This window comes from Impatiens glandulifera, chromosome 8, assembly GCF_907164915.1.
Source record: "Impatiens glandulifera chromosome 8, dImpGla2.1, whole genome shotgun sequence".
Lineage (NCBI taxonomy): Eukaryota > Viridiplantae > Streptophyta > Magnoliopsida > Ericales > Balsaminaceae > Impatiens > Impatiens glandulifera.
This window is the reverse complement of record NC_061869.1, coordinates 19,269,116-19,287,732: the sequence shown is the minus strand read 5'-3', so window position 1 is coordinate 19,287,732 and position 18,617 is coordinate 19,269,116. Positions and strand designations below refer to the sequence as shown.

Here is an 18,617-nt window from a genome sequence, read left to right as displayed (position 1 = left end):
GCGGGATTTCATTTTTTTGGAGAGAGGTCGGTGGCCACTGGCGAAGAAGAAGAAGAAAAGAGGGATCGAGGAGAAAAAGCTAACAGAGAGGCTCTGGATTTGGGGGATTTCATTTTCCAGACGTGGCGATTAGCGACCAAGGCGCGACCGATTTTCAAAACTTAGGTCTCACTTTAGGTTATCAGTATTGCTGTGTTTTGACACTATGATATAAGCTCTCGCTATTTGATATTACGCCTGGAAACCATCATTCAAAAACTTTCTTTTGAGCTGCCCGCAACATTCTTCTTCCTGTTTTTTCTCTACATTGAAAGCATCAGATTAGCTACATTAATGGACGCCCATGTTGAATCATCCTACCTAGTAACCAAACTCCAGTCGTCTAATCTCCAAGACATCTACAAGCTATCCTTAAGTTACTTGAACCCGTTTACAGATTTCATCTCTTCCGCCGCAGTAACGAAGCCGCCTGTCAAACCGAAGAAGACATCAAAGGCGGCTGAAGAGACCAATCGATCAAATCTTCGTTCCCTTGCACAGAGATTTATCCCCTTTCTTAATACTGCTCTTTCGATTATCCCTAAGCGTCTATTAGAGAAGCCAAGGGTTGTAGATGATCATTCAAGTAATGAACTGTTTAAAACATACGAGTTGTGCTTGAGTTGCTTGGGATGCGTTTCTTCCCAGTTATCGTCCAAACCCTACTCGGTTCACTTGCAGAGGGTTCGTTTGATGCTTTGTTTAGTGAATTGGGAGCGATATGTAAATGCTGAAGAGGAGGGGTTTTCTATTTTGGAGGGTTTGCAAGGAATTGTCAATGGTTCGGAAGTAAAAGTAGTTAAGAAGAAGGGAAGATTTCTGCCCGAGTTGAAGGAAGATGTGGATAGCCATTTTGCTTTCACGGTGGTACAGATAGTTGAGACGCTGATAACGTGTGTTTCTTCCAGAAACAGTAGAGAGACAGAAGACTACAGAAGAGTCATTGCACTGGTGGATGAGTGTACACCATGGTTTAGGTGTGTTCTTCACCATAGAAATGCTTAAAATTGAGAGCCCGTTCTGGGTTTTGTTTAGTAAGTTTATCTGGGTTTTGTTTTTGTTGTGAAAACGCATTGATGTTAGTGGGTTACTTTGTATTCATATTTCCAGGGCTTTGGAAGCAAAATCTTGTGACAAGTTTCAAAGGTTGATCGCAAAAGATCTGAAACAGTGCACATTGTTTTTGATAGAAAATTATCACAGCTTTGACACGAAATTGGTCATTGACATGTGGTTAGCAACATTTACTGTATGCTCAACATCACACACGAAACTCCTGTTGCCGAAGGTGAATTATTTGGACTTTAGTTGCCTGAGGTTTCTGTTATTTTCTTTATATTTTCTCTCTTTCTTATTTAATGTTCTTTTGTCCACAGATTGCTCGTGAGATATGCTCCTCTTTGTTTGCTCAACGAGTCATCAACTCCTCACAACTATATAGCATTCTACAGGCTATAATGGACTCCATATTCCATGCTTATAAGGTAATCTCTTGTTTTTTCTATTTAATACAGTAGGTATACCTTCTTGCTTAGAAGGGTTCAGTGATGTTAGTTATGACAAACGTTCAGAGGACACCCAATTTAGTGTAGTCATCAGTATGTTTAATTTGTTTGGTGTGGGTATTTTGGTGGTAATCTCAACCACCAAAGAGCTAATTTCTATTTCAATCAAGGGTCTGGAGAATGCTGGGTTCATATGTCCAATAACCGCATTATGCGAACAATTAAAAAATTTCACCTAGCTATCATGGTTTTTCTTCATCAGAGCATGGTAATGGTATTCATGATTAACTGTCATATCCAAAATTTTAAGTTGGTGGATTACTCTTTTGAAAATCTCTGCTAGAAAGAAAATAACAATTCTATTAGTTTAGTATCCAATCCAGACACGGAATCTGTATACCTGCATCCTAGAAGGACTATCTTGTTTGACTATTGCTCAAACAATAACGTGTCAATGTGTCATCATTACCTTATATATATTTGTGGCATAATTTTGTTACTTCAAAATATTTAGGTTACTTTTAATCTTGTAACATTTTTATTTGTATAATTTGTGTATTTTTTTTTGTCTTACATGCCAAAGTCAGCCTAGATAATCAGTAGCTTATTCAAATTTTGCGGTTTTCAAGTTATTTTGCGCTGAAGCTATGAAAATCATAGCAGCTCTTTCATAAATCTTGGTCAAACTCGATTGTGCTATGAACAATTAAGTTTACAAATGGTTAAGTATTTAAGGACTGCGTTTCAAATGTGACAATAATCTCAAATGAGAATCAATATATTTCATGTACTTTATTTTGAATTGTTATGTCCTGATGTAATTCTGCCAGGAGCTGTGTGAGATAAATTCTATTTTATTGAATTGAATATTCTGTACACAGGAGATCCTATATATACACGGCTTTCTTATAAATTTACGGTATTAGAATACAATCAAGTCGTATTATTCTATTTACATCAAATTAACAACTAAATTAAATAGAGAGAAAGCAGTTTTTTCCCTTGTCACTTCAAATGTGCGTATGGAAAAAGATTTGATATTTCGAACACCAAAAAGGCTCATCATCTGCCCGCTCACCTGTTTGGTCTACCTCCTACAGTGATGGCAAAAAGAGAAGGGTACTACTCCAATCTCCAATGGATGTGCATACTGCAGCTGTAGAGGCTGAAGTTGCGGATGGGAGGCAAGGGGTTACTGCTGTCCCAAGAGCTGTTGGCGAGGATACCCCAGGATTTTTCTATTTATAGATCTGAAATCAATCATTTCCTCCCATTGATGTGCATGACAAAAAATTTCATTCTTGGACATTTTCAATGTAGCTTTGGAGTTGTGCTTAATACAAAATCATTCAAGTCAGGTTTTTGTCATCGAGAAGGTGAATGCTTATTAATCCATCTCCTAAATGAACCGGACACGGCAACTTTTTGTATGGGACCAAGAAAAATATAGTTATTCTATTAAAGTGATCTGGGGTTCCATTGTTGAACTTAAAACAAATAATTGATATTTACTAGGTTTTTCTGTGCGCACTAGTTACTAGAATACCCGATTCTTGAGGAGATCAATATCTAGTTATGTTGGTTTTTCAGTCTTTCTAGATACTTTTTCCCTTCTAAGTTTTTTCTTCTTCCAGGTTGGAAGTAAACCTTCCAAATTGCAGTTATTTAATCTCTATTCACTGAAGCATCTGAATTAAAATTCAGTCTTTTTAATCATTTGTGACCTTCCACATTTTTCATTTGTCGGTTGTGCAATTGGAAGTTCAAGTTTCTGGAACATCTGGTTTACTTTATGTTGAACTGGTTTGCAATATCATGTTTTCTTCAATGGTTCTTTATTTGGCAGGTTGATATGGAATGCAATTCATTTGAATTTATCGAATTCGCTTCTTATTGTGCGAATGAATGCCGGACTGCTTCTGTAAGTTTGTGCAGAGCTCTTGGAGAATATCTAAACAACTTAGCAGGTGACTTTTCTCAGGTATCTTGTATGCAGGCTATGGATGCAAAACAACAAACTCAGCTTTTTTTGTAGAGGCTTTTGTATTATATGACCTATATATTTTTGTCGCAGAGGTTGCCAGTTGTTGAACTGATTATGAACGTTTATGCCACTGGACTGTTGGTTTATGCTTGCTTTGAACAATCAAGACAAGTTGATGCCACTACAAAAAACACCTTGAAAGACATATCTATGCTTGGAGTCTTGTTTGATGATGTTAACGCTATTCAAAATTTAACTACTGTGCTTAATAAATTGAAAGCTTGCTTTTGTTTTGGCATTAGTGGCAACCATTTTTTGTCAATCAACTGTGAGCACCGTTGCTCAACAAGCTCATTTCGTTTGAAAAAGGAGTCTTGTTACAATTCCTCTTTTTGTGAGCTGGAAAACAGGAATTTATATGTGAAATCCTACTGTAATGCACTCAGATTCTTGTGTCAGCCACTTGCTGAGCGTGTACATTCAGAAAGGAAAGAGTTAGTTGGAGAAATTGAAGCTAATTCTGTGATCAAGCTAAGAGATATCCAAGCTATATTGTGTCACTTCTGTGACGTTTTCCATTCCACTCTAAGGTGAGTCTTCATTATTGCTTCACTGTTTTCATCATCAGCTTTATACTATAGTGGTACAGTTGCAGAAATCCAATATATGCACAGAACATGCCTATTCATTCAGGTGGAACTCACAATGAATGAATAACTATTGCTGGATAATGAATGAATCATTTAAAACTTTTATACCACAATAAAGAAGAGAACTGTAAAAAAGTATAGATTTTTGGGAATTATTTTTCTTTACTAGTGCATTATTCTTGAGATAATGAGCTGATTTATGTTGGCCAATTGAAATCATTTACTTTTTGCAGTGAACTTGAGTTTGAGAGCAACTCATTTGATGATACCAGCAAAATTGTCCTTAATGTGATAGTAGCTTCACTTACACTGTCATACAAAACTAAGCTTTACACAAAGGTAAAATGTTCATCTGTGTCATTGTACATGTCACAATCATATTTTAAAATATATAGACCTTTTTTTTTGCTGGAATACTATGCTATTCTTCATTTGTTTTTCAGGAAATTCGGAGCTTTGTCAAACTTATTACTTCAGCGGACTGGATACAACCCACTAGACTGAAATATCTCTCTGTGTATCTCCACAATATAGGTGTTACCCTGTACAGGGACAAACAACTTGAAGAAGTATGATACAAATGATTATATTATCTTTACCTGTTCCTTATTAGTAGTTTGTTTGGCCAAGGGTTAAACCCTGGCCATTCCTATAGAGGAGAATACCTATGACTATATGTTTAAGATCATTTTAGGTGGCTTATGTTTTCCGCTTTGTGATAATGATTTCTTGTAGTGAAATTACTGTGTTGGTTCATCATGTAGGAGATGTGAGTTCTCTTGCATCTCCTATCACTTAGTCTGTTCACACTAATTAGCTCTAAGATGTTATTGAATTTAGCTGAACCAATTTGCTAAAAAAGAGGCTTTGTTGTTGTTAGTTTCTGCAGCTTCTGATATGGCATCTAGTCAAAGTGTTGATAAGAAAATTGCAAACAATGAATCTCAGAATTACATATATATGGCCAATGATGCCTGATTCTCATTGGTCCCTAACTCCATGTTAAGACTGTCCACAACATTTTATCTTAATGACCAATTCGTATATGTTGCTCTATCACCTTTGTAACCAGGATTAGTGAGTTATTTGTTTGATGCAAGATATGTAACGGACTGCTTTTATAACTAGTACTTTTCCAATTAGCTGGCTTGATAACAAGTCAAGCTATCAAACATAGATCCCAAATTGTCATATTCGTAGTTCTTTGACTTCAGGATCTTTTATTGTTTTTGAGTTGGCTAAGTTTTCTTGCAGGCTTCAGTAGCAATTAAGTTATGCTGCAGAGCATTATGGGCTCGTGCTTTACAGCTCTGCAAGAGTTGCATGGACATATCAAATCAGCACAATGGTGATATGTCAACTGACACAATTTCAGATTTTGTTGCTGAAGCCTCTGATGAAAGTGCATTTCTTTTGCAAATTCATCATTCTGACGACCTTAAGAGTGCTAAAGTAATTAGATGTAGTCTGGAGAATTGGTCTACTGTGCTAGACATAAAAGACGAATTACCAAGTCTTGTAGCTTTGATAAAGAAGTGGGTTAAGGTATTATTTGAAACCTAGTCACCTATGTATATATTTATACTCTTTTTCTCGGAAAAAAGTATACTTATAATTATTTTATTTTATCTTATGCTGTTTTCAGATAGAATGTAGGCATAGTGCTGATGGTGCTAGGTCATTATATTCTTTAGTATCACCTTCTGCCACAGTATCTATAAGGACTCTTGGAATTATACAGGAGCAGGTAGAACACTGTTTTTGTAATCTTATCCAATTTATCATTTTCCATATTGTGTTTTGAATGTGTTTTCTCTTAACTCTCACTTTCCTCAGGAGCTTATAGCATACAGAGAGATGAATAATCTGAATCCAAAATTATGCAAGAAAATGCGGATAGATATAATGGATCTCCTTTTACAAAAGGTGTATGTTACACATGACACTTGCTTAAAGAAGACGAAGATTCTTATTGCAAAAGGACAGGAATTAAGTGCCCATGGGACTGATGACCTGAATGATAGTATTAAATGCTTGTCTGACGCATTATATCTTTTGGTGTGTTCTTCTGTTATAACATAATATTTTGGTTAAATGCACCTGATTACAATCACCACTAATTGATATGAGAAATTTCTTACACTTTCTTATGGATATATCCCTGATTCAAGCTAATTGTTGAGCAGAACAATATTCATGGTGAAAAAGATTTCCAAGACCATGCCGTTCAACAACAGATAGCAGTTGCATATTCTTTACGTGCACTCTACATTCAGAAGGCCCAACCAAACTCAAAGGTTAGCATGAGCATGGTCTTCATGTCTTATTGTGGAATGCTAAGAGCTTTAGCATCATTGTCTTTGATTACTGCATCTATTGCTTCTCCTTTTCTTAATGTTCATATTTTAACTTTACAGCCATGTCTTGAAGATATTCAAGCTGCACTTGGTATCTGGTTGACCTTAGATGGTACCAATGTGGACAAGCAATGTGGTATCGTATTAGACAATTTGTTGGTTCTATGCTATCATATTCTTGACATGTTGACAATCAAGGTGAGGATTTTCTTGTTTCTTGTTGCAATATACCGAAGATCCTGATTTGTGAACTAAATATTGTTCTAATTCCAATCCCCAGGGTTATACTCAACTTCATCCTGAGATCTATGAATTATTGATCAGGCTGAATAAATGGAAGAATCTATCAGTCGATAAGTATTTAGGCATCTTATGGGAATCTAGAAGGTTGGGTCATGTTGCATGTGCTTCACCAATCAGTGAGGCATTTATTATGGTTCTGTCACAACATTGTGGTGAACTTTCTAAGTCTATCCATTTTTGGCTTGATTGCTTGAAGGGATCACGACAACTAGAATTGGGGTTTCAACAGATGTTTTATTTTGTATTTAGTAAGATATCCCAAGTTTCTTTTTGCGAACAAGATCTTTCCTCGGTAGTCTTCGGGATCGATGAAGTTAAGGCTGTTGCTTTAGAGCTTGCTTCCAGTGTAATCTCCTTTTAAAATGCATTACTTTGCCCTTATTTATTCAAATTGAGCTCATGCTTGTGCTAATGCATTTTGGATTTATTTTTTATTCAAGGTTCCTTTTTATTCCAGTTCTGCATTTCTTGCTGCACATCTTTACCATGACTTAAGTGGAAGGCTGATTTCAACTGGACGACTATGTGAGGTTACATTTTTTCTTTTTCTGGAACAATCTCTCTAAATTACCCTGCAAATTGGCTCTTGCTGGTGTTCCGTTTACATTTATTCCTTGAAGAATTTAAACTATAGAAATATGAAAAGGTCAAATGAAGATATATACAAGGAATGAAACCTTTATTCCAATCGTCCTTGATTTACTTGATGTTGGAAGGTATTCATGACTAATTGATTCTATGCATTAATTAAGGATGTGATTTGTTTCCTTTCCTTTGTGTAATAGTAGTACAATCAATAGTAAAACTAGCATCTGTATATATTGACACTTTGTGTATATGTTGAAATACAAGAAAATCCAGACCTTTGTCTGCTATTCTCTCACTCTCACAGTCTCACGGCTAAAATACTATAAAGGCCCATGTATATGCGATAAGGGAAGAAAGGTTGAATTTTCAACCTAACTGTTTTTTAGCAAATTACTATCTTGTAGTGCAAAGTTTGTACTGCATTGTGCTGTATTCTACAGCATTTTTTTTTGTAGAGGTTTGAGTATATGTATATTTTATGTTAGACCTACATCTACATGCTTTATTTATGTTAGACCTTCCAACCTTTTACTGTTTATAGAATGCACGGAAATCAATTTCTTGGAGGCTCACTCCTTCCCTTTATACTTGATTTTCATGGTATTACTTGGGTATTCTGAAATGTTATTTATCTTAGCAGGGTCTTTTATTTGCCAAGGAAGCACTTCGTTTGCGTCATAAGCTTTTGCAAGAAAAATTTATTTTTTCTGTAAAGCAGCAAACTGCAATACACAATGAGAATGGGGACACTGTTCAAAAGGGTGGTTGCGTTCTTGATAATTTCCAATTTCTTAGTGCAACACCTACTGTGATTTGGTCTTCTGACAACCTTTCGTACAATATGGAGAGCCTTGTTCTTACACCATGGAATGTACTTCAATGTTATCTTGAAAGTATTCTCCAGGTCTGTCTTCTATTTTGATGTGACTTTTTACTTGTGCAAAACTGATATGGATGTGAGTTCAAATGCTAATTTACTTAAACAGGTTAGTGTTATACACGAGAGTATGGGCAATAGATCAGAAGCTGAAAGTCTTCTAGTTTTGGGGAAAGACATCTCATGTTCTCAAGGCTTGCCATTTTTTACCGTTGCATTTTCATGTATTCGTGGTAAGAAACTAAAGCTTTTGTTTGTTTTTACTCATGAGTCAATAATATTGATATGACTTAAGTTTACTTCTTAACTTCTTAAGGAACATTATATGGCAAACAACGACAATGGGAAATGGCAGATAAGGAACTTGAAAGTGCGAAGCAAGTATTAGAAGATAGTTCATTTGTAGTCTCTTGCCCTAAGTGCAAATTAATTATGGAAGTAATGGTCAATCAACATATTGCGGATCTGTATAGGTGTCGTTCCAGTAATGCAATTGGAGGGTCTCTTTGTGCTGAGAGCTTATCTTCTGCTGAAAATTTGTACAAATTAGCTTTGGATAAATTAAAATCATTTGATTGTAAAAACTCAAAATGTCATATGGAGGAAAGTATTCCAAGCATTGATGAGACTGAGTATAGCAGTAGCAATTTGCTTACTAGAACGAAAATGGTTGACAAACAATCTTTGAAGGAAAAGAATGCATCAACATCTTCACATTTCAGGCAAGGCTTTATCGAAGAGAAAAAAACAAGAGTAATTCGTTCCACAAGCTCTCTTAGAAGAAGTGAAAGGATTTCCAGGGATGTACACAAACATGCTGATACAAGTCCTTGTAGTGATCAAGTATGTGGTAGGCCCAGAGTTACTGGATCAAGAGGACAACTATCAGAAAATAGTTCTTCTTTAAAGGATGCAACTGAAGCAATATGCATTTGCAACAAAAAAAATTGTTGGCATTGCCTCCTTGTTGACATTGTTGGATCTGGTTGCATGGAAAATCTACTGTGGGTGAAGTGGGAGTTACTCAGAAGACAGGTCTCATTTAGAATTCTAAGAAATATAGGTATGTTCAAAGATTCTTTCTACTTATCTTTCTATATATAGCAGGTCCATCTTTTGCAGCATTTTATAATATTGCTTTTTTTAGCAACTAGAGGCATGTCTGCATATTTGTTTATGGAGTGTTCAAACATACATTCTGGTTTCTTCCCCTTTATAATTACATTGTGTACATTTGTTTGTATAAATGCTTATATTTGATGTACTGGACCTGATTCCACACTCATACTGGATGCTGCGCAGGCAAATGTTATGGAATTCGTGCTGAATTTAATGAAACTCATGAGATACTTGTGCAAAGCATATCTGTCCTTGTCAATAGGAATGCTTTTTCTGTGTACTCTCCTGTTGTCTTGGTTGGAACCTTGCTGGACCTTGTTGAGAAGGATATCCCAGAAGATCCATTTGCCATTGAACGTGCAACAATATTATATGACCTTACTTGGTTTATCCTAAGGAATTATCCTTTGAAACATGCCAGGTACTTTTTCATTCTACAACAAGACGTTGATATCATAATATCTAGATGTATTTATTTGTTGCCTGTATTTTAGTGTTCTTCATTACATGTAGACTTGATTATTGCTTCATTATCCCCTGCATTATTCCATGCTTGAACTTGTCAGCTTCTATTTCACTTTGGTTATGCATGTTGTTCTCTTGTATGCTACTCAACAAGTTTGCAAGGAAATCTAACAGCAGCATCTTTTGAGACTCTGACTTGCAAATGCGTAATTGTCTCATAAATCTTGATTTGTTTATCATTTAAAAGAACTGTGCTTCAAGTATAAGTGGAAAAAACCTCTTTTAGGGTTTGTTTGGTAAATTGAAAATTATTTATTAAATAGGTGACCTAACATAAACTATGTTAATTTGGGAAGCAAGCAAATAACAACATTGATAATTAGAAGCCTATACCCCTCATCACGTGGTGGACAATTTGGAAAGAAATGAATAGAAGAACATTCCAAGATAAAAGTTTTGGAATTGAAAGAATCAAAGGCTTTATGCTTCATGCGTTTGCTTCTATTCGAAAAAGGGGATTTTGTCCGGGTTGAGAATTTTTTGATCTTATTGGCATTTAGCCTTCTTTTTTCTTTTTCTTTTCTTCTTTTTCTTCAAAGTCTCACCTAATTTCTTCTACATGGAAAACTACATAATATACTTAGAATATTTTGGATAAACCCCCAAAATTTCCCTCGAACTATCATCATTGTGTGTTTTTGTCTCTAAACTCTAAATTCACCATTTTGACACTGAACTTGTTTAAGTTCCTCATCCTTACCCTACGTCAATGTGCCATGTATTCTTACCTTTGAACTTCCCTACATGGAAAATGTTCTTCAAGTCATTTTGTTTACTTGGAAAATGACCTAATATACTTAAAATAATATTCAGGATAAAAGCTCTAATTTTCCCTCGAACTATCATCACTGACGTGTTTTTGTCTCTAAACTTTGAATTCACCTTTTTGACACTGACCTTGTTTAAGTTGCTCATCCTTATCCTACATTAGTGCCATGTATTCATATGTTTGAACTTCTTGCTTGGAAATGTTCTCCTAACACGATATCCTTGCCAACTCTTGAAGAAAGAAACGAGTGTGTGTGTGTCGGAGGAGACAAGATATTTGAGTTAAAGTTCAATCTTGTCATTTGAAAACATTTTAGTTATTTCTTTGAGATAAATATTATATCCACTCTGATTAATTTACTTTCTCTTGTACTTGCTTTTCTTCTTCTCTTTTCTCTTCACCCATGTGGGTTTGTGACATCTTCGTTTTTATTTGATTCTTTAATGTGTAATATGTCACCTTACCTTTTAATATACTTGATGAATTTAGTGTGTGCATTATTTACTGTGAGTAAATACTTCTACCTCTTTTGTTTCTCTTCATTAGTTAACTAATTGTGACTTGTTAGATTCGTGTATCATTTATCTAACAAAACGTATCGAACTGCTTTTTGTTTGACAAGTCCTTTGTCTATGACGTGCTTTTGTTTGACAAGTCCTTTGTCTATGATGTGTATCAGGAACGACCGTTACAAGTTTTTAGACATCCCAATCCCAAGAATTGTGGCTTTGCTGATGCGAGCTTTTGTTCTTTGTTGTGAGGTCCCCTTAATTCTCCACAAGGTCAACACTACTTCAGTTATTATATTTTCTATTTTATGTTTGCTACTATACTCTTACTGCATGGCCTATTACTTTTTGATTGACCACTATATATAAGATGCCTTTAGATAATTGAAAGACAAGTACCATACAAGGATATGGATGTCAATATGCAATTTTATAGTATTTTAATAACTCTTGACTTTAAGGGTTCTGGAACTAGTCAAATTTTTAAATTTTCTAGTCACTTGAATAGTCACGAGAAGAATAGATGAAGTTCAATGGAGGACGGTCAAAATCTTATGGGGAATGACATTACGTAAGGAGATAAAAAAGTAAAGGAGGGGTTGGGATGAATCTAGAAAGAATAAGAGGTTGCCATCATGGGGGCATTACAGGTGCAAGTTTAGGCGTGCAGGGAGGAAGTCAACAAAGTCTGTCCAGTTGCTATGTATTGCGACGACTATCGAATTGGGTGATACAAGAATGGAAGTCAACCAAGTGTCTCCAACTGCTATGTAGTGCGACGACTATCGAAACATGGAGGATGTATGACGGGAATTTAATTCTTTCGTTGTGGGTAAACCCCGAAGCAAAAGGAGCTGGTATTGGAATAAATGTTTTACAACCAGGATACATAGGGGATCTATTGGAATAAATAATTTAGTTAAATTACTAGTTGGAACTTGTAATTGGGAATAGAAGTGCATCTTTATTATTCCTTCATTGAGGACAAGGAAGATTTAAAGAAGGGAGTATTGATACGAGAAGCGGTTATCGTTATTAAGCTGTTACTATAAATAAGATAAGGCACCATGGCGCCAAAGAGAGCTAGCAAATTGATTAGTGGAATTATAATTTCTCTCCTCCGGATTCTGTCTCTCATCACTAGAATAATGATCTCTTCTCATATATAGTTCTATCTTCTCACCTTCATTCTCAATTGCTCTTAGCTTCTCATCTCTATCTTCTACCAATCATGTAGTTTAATTTAAAAGGTCTTTTAGGCCTAATTCTATTTCAATGTCTACCACAATTGTGAGATCTCAGTGGAAGAATATCAAAATGACATACTGGTTTTGGATTCTGTTGGTATTAAGAAGAATTGATATACTGGTTTTGGATTCTATATTTTGCGTTGGTATATATGGTATATATGTTCATGATGCAAGATAACATTCTAATAACGCAATGCTTCCTTATCTGCCTATAATTTGTATTTTATTTTTCTCTGTTTCAATATCATGTACTTTCTTAAAACTCTATGATTATCTTCATAAAATTTCCATGCTTTTTTTACACATTACCCCTTTTTAATCCAAAATTTGACAATTTGTTACTAAATTAACAGGTCTCTCAGTTGCTTTGTGTCATGCATGTCCTTTGTGCTTCAGTTAAGTCATTTTCTCTGCCCTTAGCTCATTGCAAGGTGCTATCAGTAAGTCAGTGGGCATCCTATTTCCATCAAGCTTCACTTGGTACACATCATAACCACCAACAATTTTCTTGTATGATGAATCAAAAAGGTCAAAGCCCTTGGGATGTTAAGGTATTCCTTCAGACTTATCTGTGTTCCTTTATTAATATGATGAAAAATTATTTCTGAAATAGATAATATTGCTGCTCTATAACTTCCCCTTTTACTATTATACCAATTGCTATATGTGTGAATATGTTGAGGAAAGTTAGCCATAGTAGATAATATCATTGAGATACACTCGCAAATCTTGGTCTAGAAATAAGTAGAAAGGGGATTAGGACTAAAAACTATTCTAGGGAAGGCTATTAGGGAAAGAGAAGATCAAATGCTTCTTCCTTCTCACATTCATTTTCATCAAGGGGAATTTGCACAGGATATTTTGTATGTTAATCATTCTGGTTTTTTCTCTTGTAAAATGATCCTTGACTACAAGCTTAGGGACAATATGGACAATATGATCTTATTTTGATAAGGTCATTTTTTATTTGCTACAGCTGAAACACGTTTGTTTTTCTTTCACCATGTTTGTTATATTTCTGTTATGATCTTCTGACTCAGGATCCTTGTCAAGAAATCTCAGCTTTCATCAAAGTGGATAGGCATGCTATGCTTAGGTAATGTCTATATTCACCAAGAAAGGACCAAATTTTGTTAACAATCTTCATCTTTTAGATTTCTAACTAGATTGTTTTCCACATAGGCATAAACTTGAAACCTTACAAGATCTTGAAAGATCTGTATCAAATTTTTTCCAAGGACTTCCCTGCACTCCAATAATATGTATTAGTTTGCTTGGGGATGCATATGGAAGTTTATTGACTGAATTGTTGGCTTCTCCTTCACCTGTGCTTGCTTGGACCATGCTCACTCGCTTGAATTCCAAGTGTCAACCCGTGGTTTTACTTTTGCCTGCAAACAAAATTTTGGAAGGTAACTTACAATAACAATTTGTTTGATGACTTTGATCTCTGGATTATTTTTAAAAAAACTTGTTTATGTAAAATTATTTATTTTGATTATTGGGATAAAATCACTAAAATATCTTCAGTATTTAATATTTTAAAAAATAATATAAATTTATTTAGTATTTTAGTTGATGATTTGAATGGTGAGACTGAAAAAGTGATGTTTGATGGGATAGTAATTATTTGAAAATAATCCACATCAAAACAAGCTCTAAGATAAAAACATATTGTGGAATAGTGCTAAAACTGTTCATTGATCACTCCTCAGATAATGATGCAAATTTTACCGCGGAATGTGTTCCTGAAGTCAATTGCCCTGTTAAGCGATGGCATTGTCCTTGGGGTTCTACTGTAGTTGATGATGTTGCCCCACCTTTTAGACAAATATTGGAGGAGAATTACTGTACAGCTTCAAATGTTTCCACAGATACAAAATTTACTAGATCGCTTTGGTGGAATCGCAGAAAGATGCTTGACCAGCGCCTAAGTAAACTTCTCAGGTATGTTTATTTAATTTTGTCGTCAGCTGACTTCTGCTGATCTTCTTTTGACAGAGATGAAAGGTCATCAGATTATGTAAGGTGTGCTCTTTTGCGAGTCTTTCCGTTGAATATGATATAATACATATTTTTTCAGGGATATTGAAGATTTATGGCTGGGTCCTTGGAAGTGCTTGCTTTTAGGTGAGTGGTCTAATTGCAAGCTTTTGAATCCAGTAGAAAAGAAATTGATGCGTGATTTGAAAACCAAGTACAAACTAGATGTACATGAGAGTCTATTGAAAATCATCTTAAGTGGTACAAAATATTATGGTGGAGAAATAGAAGGTACTTTGCAGCTAATTTTGAATAAAGGTTGTTTCATTGGTGGATTGTGGCCTGATGAGCTGAAAAACGAAAGTTTATGCAACAAATATGGTGGGACTGAAGAACTTGCGAACATGGTTTCAAAATTAATTCTTGAAGCTTCACAAGATCTTGTAACACAAGAGTCCCTTACGAAAGAGCCATTGATACTTGTTCTGGATTTTGAAATTCAGGTATATATCTCTGCTTTCAAACCATGTCTATTTAGTATTGGTTTATCAAACAGTCTTCAACGTTTCCACTACTAATGTTTGTATTTAGATGCTTCCATGGGAAAGCCTTCCAGTATTGAGAACTCAAGAAGTCTACCGCATGCCTTCAGTTGGCAGCATCTATACTACACTGGAAAGATGTCACACACGTAATGAGAAGTCAACAGCTTGCGTGGATTTTCCCCAAATAGATCCAATGGATGCATTTTATTTGTTGAATCCTGATGGAGATCTTACTCACACACAACTTCAGTTTGAAAAGTGGTTCAGAGATATGAATTTTGAGGTATTTTGTAGTTTCCTCCCTTTTGTAAGGAAAAAACAGTATTACAAAAAATACATGTCTAATAAGTTCCTTTGACAATATTTTTCGCATTAATTGGTCTCACTAATATTCTTTTCTATAGGGAAAGGTGGGAACTAGGGCTACAGAAGAAGAGTTGTCTAATGCCTTAAGGGACCGTGACCTCTTTTTATATTTTGGACATGGAAGTGGTAAGTCCATATACTTTTTCTTACTTTAAAGTAGTAAAAGGTTTCCATTCTTTAACCTTATTAGATTGATTTGAATTTTCTTCAGGTTCACAGTACATTTCTCGTCATGAAATTCAAAAGCTCAGAAGTTGTGCAGCTACACTTTTGATGGGCTGTAGTAGTGGATCTCTATCATTAGATGGTTGCTATACTCCTCAAGGTGCCCCTCTTTCCTATCTATTAGCAGGATCTCCGGTTATAGTTTCTAATTTGTGGGAAGTAACCGATAAGGATATTGACCGATTTGGTAAAGTTATGATTGATTGTTGGTTGAGAGAAAGATCTGAAAATTGTGATGGATTAAGTGAGGAGCTTAAGGGCATGCAGATTGGTGAAACAAAATTAAGTACTAATAGAAAAAGTACAAGGAAAAAGACGACTGAAGCTTCTAATGTTGGTTTAAGTTGCCAAAGACCTAAGTTAGGCTCGTTTATGACTCTGGCTAGAGAGGCTTGTACCCTTCCTTTTCTTATTGGGGCAGCACCTGTTTGTTATGGTGTTCCTACTCATATAGTAAAGAAAAAAATAGATTTGTTGTAGTATTATACTTTTAGGGTTTGGTCGGGTTTGAGGGCTTTTCTGTATGTAATTTTTTACCAAACACACCATATAAAATACATTATTGGTTACATATTTTTCTCTATTTATTTTGCAATGGCTGATAAGACTTTAACTTCTAGTGAGTTAGATACGAATCTATAAGGTTTAGGGTTGAGAAGATGATTAAAAGTTTGCAAATGCAACTATATCATGGTTGACTCATTATTATTGTTATTTTGCAATAAAAACAAATGAGTTGGGAATGGTTGTTTTTATAGTATTGTTATAAATTATAATCATATGAGAAGGTAGGTAAGATGTTTTACATTTGTTCAACAATAATGTCACAATCTTTGCTTGTTTTGGCTTGACCATTGTTAAGTTTTGACTAGTCTTAGAAATTTAATGCAAGTTGAATTATTAAAACTTATAAAGTTGGTATATAACAAATGAGAAGTCCCATCTGTCTCATCAAATGAGAAGTTAGAATATAATAAAAAAGATCAAAAGAGAAATCGAAGGCAACTTTAAAATGAATTCATTTGAGCGATGAAATAAAACAAATTAATAAAATAATGTTTTAAGAATTTTTTATCAAATATTTTGAACAATAAGTCAATATTGTTCTTAGTTAAGAGTTGACAAATAACGTTAAAAAATTATGAGCAAAAGTGAAAATTAATATATGAAAAGCATATTTAGATTCGATTACTTCGTCTTTTTTTATGTAACTAAGGAAGGGACGAACACATCTTTTAAGAAAGAATCACCGTTACATTATGAGAGTAACAAACGACCCACTAAAGGGTGTATTATTATTTAGATTAATAAATTTGTATCGGCAAATTTGATTTGACTAAATATGGCGCTGCACCGAACGAAATACAAAATCAATGCAAAATTAACTCTTATTGATGAAAAATGAAACATGACATCCTCCCATGTTAAAAAAAACATTGGACATGCTTAATTAAGAAAGAAGAACACCTCTTTAAATTATTGCTTTTTTTTCCCTTTATAGTGGAGCCAATGTGTTTATTTAAACTTACCCACTCCACATATCATGATATAACCCCCTCCCTTTCCATAAGACATACAAAGTCTATAATATCCCCTGGTCTTGTGGGATCAAGCCTACATTAAGGTTAATCAAGCTTTCTCCCTTTGAGCAAATCATGTTATTCCAAAAGTTGGAGAATAAGGACTGCATTTTTCTATGATCAAAACCCAATAATAAAGACTTAACAATCTATTTTTCTCACAATTAATTGCATTTCTGTTTCAAGAAATAAAGGGTCATTTAAAAACTTGTGATATGATAGGAGAAAAGGGTTTTAATGAGTAAGATGATATCTGAAATGAAAAGACAACGAGGAAATAGAGAATTGCAAGACAAATTGAAAGATGTTCAGAAAGGATACAGAGAATTACAAATAGAAGGATGTTCAAAAGTTAAGAGATTGAGCAAGTAAACATTGATCCAAGAAATTTTGTTTTGGAAGATGTGTAGAATATGCTTAGATGTATGTAAATAATTGTGTGGGTGTGTATGAATATGTTTAGGGACATGTAAATAACCTTTTTTCTGCTAATTTTAAATATTTAATGTAAAGTCGTCAAGCAAGAATAAACACATTTTCTTTAATATTGAAATCCTTTGACATAATTTTCCAAGGGAAAAATTTAGAAATTTTATAGTTTAGGTTGAAATCAAGGTATGACATTAACACAAAATATCATATTAATCCACTATGTTATATCAAGAGAAAAAATCTTTCCTAGTAAAATTATCATTAATTAAAGTATGGGTCATAATTATAAAATTCGTATTTCTTAAAATAATAAATTAAAAAGTTAATTTCATTTTTTTTGATATGATGCATAAAAGTGTTTTAATAATTAGAGTGATATTTAAAATAGGTACATAATAAATTTATTTTGTATATATAATTATATATATATATATATATATATATATATATATATATATATATATATATATATATATATAATATAAAATAAAGTGTTAGTGTCTTATCAAAGAAATAATAATGTTAATGTAATAATATAAATAAATTTTCTTTTAATTAAAAATATATGTGTCATAATAGACACATTTTACCAACTATATTTATAATTTAAATATTTTTAAATGATTTTAAAATTATATTTATTTATTATATTAATGTTTTGTTTTATTTTATTTTGCAGATGTAAAAAACGAATTAAGATATGCAGTTCCTAATAGACTGTCTCATTTCACTTGCTATCTCAAAGAAGAGGGAAGAGAATGGAGAGAGAAAAAAAATTAAATACCAAAATAAAATGTTATATATATATATTTTTTTAGAGTTTAGAGTTTAGATCATATATATAATTTTTTATTTGTCTAATTTATCAAAATCACATCGTTTTAACGTTTTAATCTCTGAGACAACAGATCCTTACTTGACAAAACAGACTAAGGATTTCAGCAATGTGTAAGGCACATTTTCCTCTGTTCCATTCTCCTGTTCCACAATACTGGAGGGATATGACCACAT

General features: G+C 34.0%; 1 protein-coding gene across 1 annotated transcript; it reads left to right on the top strand.

The window, feature by feature from the left end:
- Window positions 1–9: 9 nt before the first annotated feature.
- Window positions 10–16,299, top strand: LOC124911228 (separase). The gene is made up of 27 exons (XM_047451682.1): window positions 10–1,016; window positions 1,150–1,327; window positions 1,416–1,523; window positions 3,391–3,525; window positions 3,619–4,118; window positions 4,412–4,517; window positions 4,622–4,747; window positions 5,433–5,723; window positions 5,824–5,925; window positions 6,015–6,236; window positions 6,365–6,475; window positions 6,596–6,733; window positions 6,816–7,184; window positions 7,279–7,368; window positions 8,067–8,330; window positions 8,413–8,536; window positions 8,620–9,366; window positions 9,606–9,843; window positions 11,396–11,498; window positions 12,829–13,026; window positions 13,516–13,571; window positions 13,658–13,887; window positions 14,191–14,422; window positions 14,559–14,961; window positions 15,050–15,286; window positions 15,408–15,495; window positions 15,581–16,299. The coding sequence occupies exons 1-27, from the start codon at window positions 334–336 to the stop codon at window positions 16,072–16,074; spliced, it is 6,573 nt and encodes a 2,190-aa protein (XP_047307638.1). The 5' UTR covers window positions 10–333; the 3' UTR covers window positions 16,075–16,299.
- The last annotated feature ends 2,318 nt before the right edge of the window (window positions 16,300–18,617 follow it).

What these genes read in the sequence shown, in the direction of transcription:
- LOC124911228 (XM_047451682.1), top strand. Translation starts at nt 334, where the DNA reads ATGGACGCCCATGTTGAATCATCCTACCTAGTAACCAAACTCCAGTCG. An exon ending in GGGACAAACAACTTGAAGAA is followed by an intron (nt 4,748 to 5,432) that starts GTATGATACAAA and finishes GTTTTCTTGCAG; the next exon opens with GCTTCAGTAGCAATTAAGTT. An exon ending in ATCTTGAAAGTATTCTCCAG is followed by an intron (nt 8,331 to 8,412) that starts GTCTGTCTTCTA and finishes TTACTTAAACAG; the next exon opens with GTTAGTGTTATACACGAGAG.